Raw genomic sequence first — 8,843 nt, forward strand, 5'->3', positions numbered from 1 at the left:
ATTTTTTTAATATGATTTTATTCCCTATCTTTAATTGAGTGCAATGGATTTTAATATTTACCTCACACGTAATAAAAACAGAAAAGTTCAGTACATCATTGAAATTTAATAGTATATCAACAAATTCCAATAGATTTTAACATGACATTGATTAAGTATATTCCAAGATTTGACATGTTAAAAAAAAAAAAAACAAAACATTGATGAATAGGATGTCACGTGGCTGTGTTGCAGGGCCATGACGATGTGATGACTTGAAAGATGTTCTTGTCCAATTCCTCCTTTTTTTTTCCCCCTTCTCATTCGGAAATGATGGGGAGATGTTTTGACGAGAAAAGTGGGTGGACAATTGCCCAATGATCACCAAGAGTAGAGAGCAATAATTAAATACAACAACAAAAGCAATAATTAACGCAAATTAAGTCTATTTTTTAACGAAAAACTGCAGATAGTGACCAAATGACAAAAATATTTGTTAAAAGGACCAACAATTTAGAAAAAAAATTATGTTGACCATGGTTTACGAAAAAATTAAATTAGAAAGTGATTGTTCAAAAATATGCTGAAAATTTATTTGATTGGACAGAAAGATGATATATTTTCGCATCAAAACCAACACAATTGAAATAAAATTACTAAAATTAATATAAGGGAATTATGGGATGTTGCAACTTTAAGTGACTCAAGTTTGTCTCATTAATCAATTTAATTCCTTAAATTTAATTTTCATTAATGTAGTCCTTTAACCTTTAAGTTTACTTCAATTTTTGATTTGATTTTTATTATTTAAAAAAAACATTACATTGTTAAAATTTGCCCAACATGCATAATAGAATATTAATAGTAATCATGTGGATTAATAAAAAGAAGTATACTTATTCAAATAGAGAAAAAAAGACTAAAATTTGGATGGCCCCGACCTAGACGAGCACATGTAACTCAAAAAATTTATTAAGATTAATATTGGACGGGAAAATTTAATATATATTATTATTAAAATAATTTAATAAAAGAGCACATATAATAAAAATTATTATATATTAAAAGACTAAAATTATAATATATTAAATCCGGATTTTGATGGTCCCGACCTAGACGAGCACATGCTCATCCTTGGAAACCAGACCCGGAAACCAATTCCAGTCTCCTAGTTTGCTTCTGCTTCTTCCTCGTTCTGCTCATTGTGAACTGCATCATAGTCGTTCCAGGTATTTCTTTATCTTTCCCTCTTCACCACCTCTTCTTTAAGATTTTGTTTGGGTAAAGTTACAATCTCATTCTTCTATTTCTCCACTAAAGCTCTGTTCTTTCCGATCACTAACCTCTTCTTCGTTGTTGTCTGTTTGATTTTTCTTCGATCCCCTCTTCATCATATTGATATTCTCTTTCATGTTCATGTTTTCATGATGTCAAGGTTATGCTTTCTTTGTTGTATAGAAGTTTTTAAAATAAATTTTGGCCTCCCATTTCATGGTTTATTTTCAAGTTGGCCCCCTCATTGATTAGCTCCTACATCAGTCCGTAGTTCTAATACACGGAACACTGGACACTGAAAGTGAACTACTTGATTTAGAACAAAAGTCTTTAAATTAGTCATGATCCATTATATCCACGTAAGACATGATCCGCACTTATATACCTTCAGAATAATCTTGATTCCATTATACATGATATACATATATGTTATGTTGTTAAAGCATGAGTAAACTTGAGCTGATGTGAGAAGCCCCATTTTAAATAAAATTAAGCTTAATAATTAATTTATAATAAAGAAAGAGGAATTATAAATTTGAATATTGAGATTTTGATTTAAGATGTGGTGTTCTTTGGTCACTCTTATCCATTTCTCCCCTCTCCCTGTTTCCAGGCAAACACTTCCTATTCCTAGCAGTTCACTGAATGTGCAGAGACAATGAGTTCATCGCATGTGGAGATAACAACGACAAAAGACGCTGTGTTACCCGTGGCAGTTAATTCTAGTGAGGATGAGAACTCGGAGATATTGTTGAGAATGGAGGGAAATGTTGATGAAGATAATGTTTTCCAAGTGGCTGAATCCGACAGTAAGAACACTGTACTCATCTACATGCGTACTTTTACTTCTACTGAAACTGCTTATTTATTGTATTTTAATTATTAAATTTGAAAAAAGTGATACTCCCCTCAGATGCTGCACCAAAACTTATATTAATGAATAAATTACCTTCTGACCTTAGATCAAATAATACAAAAGATTTTAAACTCATTTATTATGTAAATTATTTTTTTAATTTTTGAAAACGGTATAATCTAATTGCTGTTGTTAACAAAAGTTAATTTTAATTGTTACTTGACTAGAAAATAACTTTGAAAATTACAATAAAGGACTAAAAAGTTACAGAAAAGGGAGAAAAAGATTTTTTAGGTCCTTTCAAGTTAACAGTCAAAGGTACAGACAAAATCTGAACATTCTCTGTAATTTTGATGTCATTTATATCATTTTGTAATCAACTAACAATCATAGTTAATTTTCGTTATCGGTAAATACTAGATATTGCACTGTTTTTAAAAGTTGAAGAAATAATTTGCTAAACAAGTTTAGGGTGTATGGTATTTCTAAACTTAAAATTCAGGAGGTAGTTTGTTCATTTACCTTTATGTGTGTGTATATATATATGTACGTGTATATATATATGTACTCCATCTGATCCTAAAACTATATAAGGCAAAGTTTCAATCTCGTACTTCTATTTCTCTACTAAAACTCTGTTCTTTGAAATCATTAACTTCTTCTTCGTTATTGTTTGCTTGATTTGTCTTCCCCTCCGCAGATCATATTGATACTCTCTTTCAAGTCCACGTTTATCCCCCTTTTTTGGGGTTTAAGTCATGGCTATGTTTTCTTTTTGGGGTTTGTTTGGCCCAGTCCAATTTCCATAGCTATGTGGCCGATCCTTTAAATTTAATCTGGGAAGGTTTTAAAGTTGGTAGTAATTTAAAATAAATATCAAATTGACATTATTATGCATGACGAAATTAAAAATATTCCTGAATTTACCATCGGGCACTTGGATCAAATTGATTACAGAAGGTTAGTCCTCTTAGTTAGAGGTCTTTCGTTTGAGTCTTGAATATCCACAAAAAGGTGCTTGCAAGTTGTTGACGGGATCAATCTAGGTTAAAAATCCAGGATATTGGAATAAAAGCAAAAATATGCCTGGATTTTTTTTTTTTCTATTGTTGCTCTAGTTACGAGACTGGCTAGCTATTTTCGTGAAAGTGGACGTGTACAGAAGGGAAAGGATCAAGAGTTTTCCATATATAGTTCCTAGTTGATGTTTGCAAGTCAATGTTTGGATGAATATTCATTTGCAACAAGGAAGATAGGGTTATCTTCAGATATAGTTTAGCATTTGAGGATATTAGAAAAAATTGAGTTTAGAGAAACATACTGTATCTGTTTCTCATGTTTAGATGTTTATACAGATGAACTGAGAGTCAAGAGAAAAATGATAATCTGAAGTTTCATGAATTCAATATTAATCTTTTTAAAATTCGCATGCAACTATCCTTAAAAATAAGTGACATTGCATAAATTCATAAGGGTTGAAGGGAAAAAATATTTCAAAACTATTTTATGAGTGGTGCTTGATATCTTTAATTTTTTTTTGGAATAATGTCACCTCAAAACTTTTAAAAATAATGTAATGTCAGCTTGTATCGTTAGTATATATTTTGCAGTGTATTTAATTGAAAATATCAATTTAAATAATTGCAAATTAAAAGGTTCCTGGTGCAAATAAGATGCATTAAGATTTTTGTTTGTAATTGTGTGAATCAATACTTGAATCTCACTTTTTCAAAAAATTTTATGAGGCAGCTAACAATCATTAATTCCCTCTTTTAGGAATTTATTGCCATTCTCCCCGAAAGTCACCAGTAGGTCGGGTTTTCAAGTTGTTTGTTTTTTCCCCACATTCATCCAAATGCACGTCTAACTCAACCTGAGAGAAGAAGATTAGACACTTAGGTTGGCAAGCATTCAACAAATTGCACTGCAAAATATATACTCAATTCGGTCCCAAATATAGGAATCTATCCTGTCAGATTGAGAAAAACGATTGACACAACTAAACTTATTAAATTGGTCACATTCAAAAATAGCGCCCATTACATAAGGTTGCGTGAATAGTAATAGAATTATAAAACCGAGTACACAATTTTATATTTGGTAATGGTGGTGGTGACGTGCAAAAGAAATGGATAGATTGTACGAGGCTATTAGTGAAAACAACTGGAATGCTGCGAAAGCCATACTGGAGGAGAACCCAAGTGCCTTGACCGCAAAGATAACTTCTTCAGGCAAAACAGCACTTCACGCGGCTGTAATGTATGGGCACGTGACCTTAGTGGAGAAGCTTGTCAAATTAGTTCCCCCAGAATTGCTAGAAACTAAGGATGACTTTGGCGATACGCCACTTTTAAGTTCTACGGTCACTGGAATCACTCAAATTGCAGAATGCCTAGTGAGTAAGAATAAGGACACACTTGGCATTTCCAACTCAACCAAAGAACTTCCTATCGCATTGGCTCTTCTCAATGGTCATCAACAAATGGGACGTTATCTTTATTCTATCACTCCTTTGAAACTCCTCACACCGCCAGAGAATGGCGTTCACGGTACTATGGTTCTTCTCCGTTGTTTCCAAACTAAATGTCTCGGTTAGTTGTCATTACTAAATCATCTTGACTTGTCACTTTAAGTTCTGTACAGGTATAAGTGGACTTGAGTCAAGGTGGGAAACTTCTCACATTGGCTCAAGTCCACCTATATTTGGACAATCCAACAAGTGTTTGTATGTTTTTGCTGTTGTAAATTCACGATATATGCAGATATTGTTCTGCATTTGCTTGGACGATGCCCAGAATTGCTTTTCAAATATGAACAGTTCGAATGGGGATGGAGTCCGATTTATGGTATCGCAACATTGAACTCCGCTATTCTTCCCAGTAAAAGCGAACTCGTGTTCTGGAAACGATTGATCTACAAATGTTAGTACACCGATCACTTCTGCTTAATATATATTTCAAAATCAAGATTGTCCTTTTTTTATATGTATATGTTCTAACTTTTAACAACGATTCATGGATGTGGATATACCTTCAGTAGCTGATATCAATCATGCCACCAGTGAATACATCCAGCAAGAAGATAATAGAGAAAACCGTCGAGCAGAGCCTGCAAAGCCAGGTATTAATGGTAATCACAAAAATGGTGTTAAACAGAACATAAATTAAAGTAATATTAACCTCATACATATGACTATACTCTGCATTTAATTGTTATTTATATTTATAAATCTAAATCATGATATATATTGTTTCCTACAAGAGTAAGAAAAAGGACAACAGAAATAGGGGTAACAGTAACATAAAAGACTGCCTTTAAAGCACTACATTCAATTAGGCCTGTTTGTTTAGGTTTTAAAAAAGCAATTTTCAAATTATTTCAAAAGAAATCATGGCTGTATATCACAACTCATGCAATCTTTAAAAGCGTGATAATTGTTTGTATTTCTTCAAGAAAGTTATTATTTCAAATATCTAATCTAAGTATTTTATCTAAAAAATAAATTAAAAACAATAACTTTTTTATAGTGATTGTTTTGAAAACAAATAAATCCCTCATATTATCTTTGGTAGTGTTTGGATTGTGAATTTAAATTTGAATTTTAGATTTAAAATTTTACATTTAAATTTTATGTATTTAAATTGAAGAGAGATAAACTAAGATTCAAAGCAGAAACAAAGAAATCAGAGCAACGAGCTTATTTTTATTGTTCAATCAATGAGAGATGACAGCAAAAATGATAGACACTAATTATAAAAATGTGAAAAAAAATAAAAAGGTTAAAGTAGCTAAAATTTAAAAAAAAAAACTTAAGATCGGGAGATAATTTGAAATTACAAACAAATTATAACAAAACATGGATTTGGATTTTAAATCCATGGAGTTTTATATTATCCAAGTGTGTAATTTAGTTCATATTCAAATCCAAATCAAAATCCTCATATGTGCATGCTTGCGAATGATATTAAAATCACCTTTTTTGACTTGAACAAGCGGCCCTTAATCTAATATACTTAAACATCAGACTAGCTATTTTATGTCAAAATTCACGATTCCTCACATCAAAAGATACGAAAATTGAAAATGGAGGGGAGATGCAAGATTTTAAACATTGTATATTTGTTCCTTAACTTCTGAATGCCTATAGATGTGGTATGTAGTTAACACTTTCTTCTTGCACAGATGATGCTTTACTAAAAAGGCTCATCTCATGCACCTATGATTTTGAAGGTACGTGGATGCTAACTTACACATTACTTCCAAAAATTCTATACGTTTTCAAATCAAGCTCTCTTAATTATCATAAGCTCAATGTAGGAATCAAGAAAATGCGAGAGCTAAAGTTGCTGCATTCACAAGCAGATCTCATTCTTCGACTAGTTTGCAGTAATGTAAAGAAAATCAAGCCCGCTGATATGAAAATTATCGTATATTCTTCATATGAAGTAAATATTTTAGAAGAGGCTCTACGTCTTGCTGCGGCTGAAGGAAATGTTGAGTTCATTCTACAAATATCAAAAGCAAATCCTCAGCTTCTCCACAGCGCTGGAGCAAACATTTTCCGCACTGCTCTTTTGCATCGACAAGATAGGGTTTTCAACCTTGTCCACGAGCTTCGCTTCAAGGATGCCTTATTTGCAAGTAGAGATAGTGATGGAAATACCATGCTACATGCAGCAGCCAAGCTAGCTCCTCCTTCCGTTCTTAGCCGCATCTACGGACCAGCATTGCGAATGCAAAGAGAATTGCAATGGTTCAAGGTTAGACCATAACAGACATGCTTTAATTTATTTTTTGGATCATCATCATCTTTCATAAAAAATCATATAACTGTGTTTTCCATAAAATAAATAAATTATAGTTATTTAATAAGTATCTATTAGGCTCAACAAGTGTAAATGGATTTAAGTTGATATGAGAGGGCTCATATATAATAGAATTGAAAAATTTATAAACTCAAGTCATGAAGTTTTGAATTAAGATGAGGCATCCTTTTGTTGCTCTTGTTTATTTGTTCATTTCTCCATTTTTGGGCATTCGCTCTCCATTGTCAACAAATCCTATCAAAGCTAGGTTTTGCCTAGAACCTGTCCATATTACACATATGTTTGAGGCTCTAGCCATACCATAGACTCGTGTGCATGACATCTTCCGGTTGCTCTTGCCCATTTATTCTCTACCCAATGGAGCCATAAGTTCAAAGCTTACTAGTGTGATAGTCGCAGAAATCATAATTTCAATTTGATCGGTTTTAATGATGGCTTTCTAATTAGGTAAGTGCCTTGATGACAGACTAGGGTTCAAAGAGGCTAGTATAGTATTTTGGGAAAAATGTGAAATGCAATGATGCTTTTGAAGGCAAATTAACTGTTTAAAATATAAATGCAGGAAGTGGAGAGGTCAGCCCCCCCTGTAATGAGGATAGCTAAAAACTGTAACGGCCTGACTGCTGAGGAATTATTCAAATTAGAACACGAGGAATTGAAGAAGAAAGGAGAGGCTTGGATAAAGAACATAGCAGGTGCTTGTTCTGTTGTTAGTACCCTTATTGTCACCATCATGTTTGCCGCAACTATTACTCTTCCTGGAGGAAATGACCAACAAGTTGGTTACCCTTTGTTTTTTAAAAAACCATTTTTTAAGGTTTTCCTTTCCTCCGCTGTACTATCATTCATCAGCTCTTCCATTTCTCTTCTGATGTTCCTAGCAATCTTTGCCTCTCGCTTCTCCGAAGAAGAATTCCTCAAATCCATATTCACAAAGTTGAGTTTATGTCTTTCGTCACTTTATATCTCTGTTGTATCCATGATAGTAGCCTTTCTCTCTACCATTCGTCTCGTGTTGAAGAATACAAATGACTCGCTGATTCTCCCTCCCATTATTATACTTGCAAGTCTTCCCATTCTCCTCTTTGTTATGTCACAGTTCCCATTTCTTCTCAGAGCTACTTTTTCTTCTCAGCGGAGTTTATTTTATCGGAAAGTGAAGCCATGGTCATGATATATTTGTAATGGATGTTCCATTGTGTCTTTTATTATTTGTTTAATATATATTTCAGTTCTAGCTGCAGACACAGAGTGATGTGGTATGGATCGGAATAAATTACGCATTGTTATTACATGTGTAAAATCAAATCAGTGTCTTCTCACATTAATGGTAGGAGTGTGGAGCTTATCTTCTCCTATAAATTTTTAATATTTAATATTTAATTACCCAAAAAAATTAGGTATTTACTTATATGAAAAAAAAACTTACAATCATATCATCATTGTTAATAACAACACACATAATATTTTTATAATTGTTTGTCATTGTTTTCGGCATTAATAAACAATAATTACGAAATAGTTGGTCAAAATGGTTTGTTAATTTTTTTTAACTTTCATATGTGTAATAAATAATATTAATCTATTGAGATTTATTTCTAATTTAGGAGACTTAATTATTATTAATTTTTTTAGAAGGTATTTTTCTATAATTTTTTGGATCAATTAAATAAAAGGTCAAATAATTAACAAATATTTAATGAAGAAGCCTCATTGCCCTGTTTTTAATACATGAGTGGTAGCATTGTGCCGCCCTTACTTGTGGGTGCCTAGAACGCCTACGAAAAAGTCGGGACATAAATTAACATTTTAATCCTTTAGTAAATAAAGAAAACGCCAGATAAAAATGTAGAACACCTCCAGATCAATACAAAATGCAGGAGGAAATTGATAATCATATCATAAAA

General features: G+C 32.4%; 1 protein-coding gene across 7 annotated transcripts; it reads left to right on the forward strand.

Annotated features, from left to right (window-relative positions):
• The first annotated feature begins 1,104 nt into the window (after positions 1 to 1,104).
• Positions 1,105 to 8,284, forward strand: LOC129312867 (uncharacterized). Of its 7 annotated transcripts, none has more exons than XM_054955637.1 (8): positions 1,105 to 1,208; positions 1,868 to 2,063; positions 4,237 to 4,701; positions 4,873 to 5,031; positions 5,147 to 5,239; positions 6,293 to 6,340; positions 6,428 to 6,870; positions 7,499 to 8,284. In XM_054955637.1, the coding sequence occupies exons 2-8, from the start codon at positions 1,913 to 1,915 to the stop codon at positions 8,108 to 8,110; spliced, it is 1,971 nt and encodes a 656-aa protein (XP_054811612.1). In that variant the 5' UTR covers positions 1,105 to 1,208; positions 1,868 to 1,912; the 3' UTR covers positions 8,111 to 8,284. The 7 variants fall into 7 exon arrangements, with proteins under 7 accessions (XP_054811612.1, XP_054811608.1, XP_054811613.1 ...); XM_054955633.1 differs by having other exon boundaries at positions 1,868 to 2,062; positions 4,233 to 4,701; XM_054955638.1 differs by having other exon boundaries at positions 1,868 to 2,062; positions 4,233 to 4,701; positions 5,147 to 5,230.
• Positions 8,285 to 8,843: the final 559 nt, after the last annotated feature.

Source organism: Prosopis cineraria, unplaced genomic scaffold, assembly GCF_029017545.1.
Source record: "Prosopis cineraria cultivar Desert tree isolate PC_DT_omini unplaced genomic scaffold, ASM2901754v1 PC6, whole genome shotgun sequence".
NCBI classification, from domain to species: domain Eukaryota; kingdom Viridiplantae; phylum Streptophyta; class Magnoliopsida; order Fabales; family Fabaceae; genus Prosopis; species Prosopis cineraria.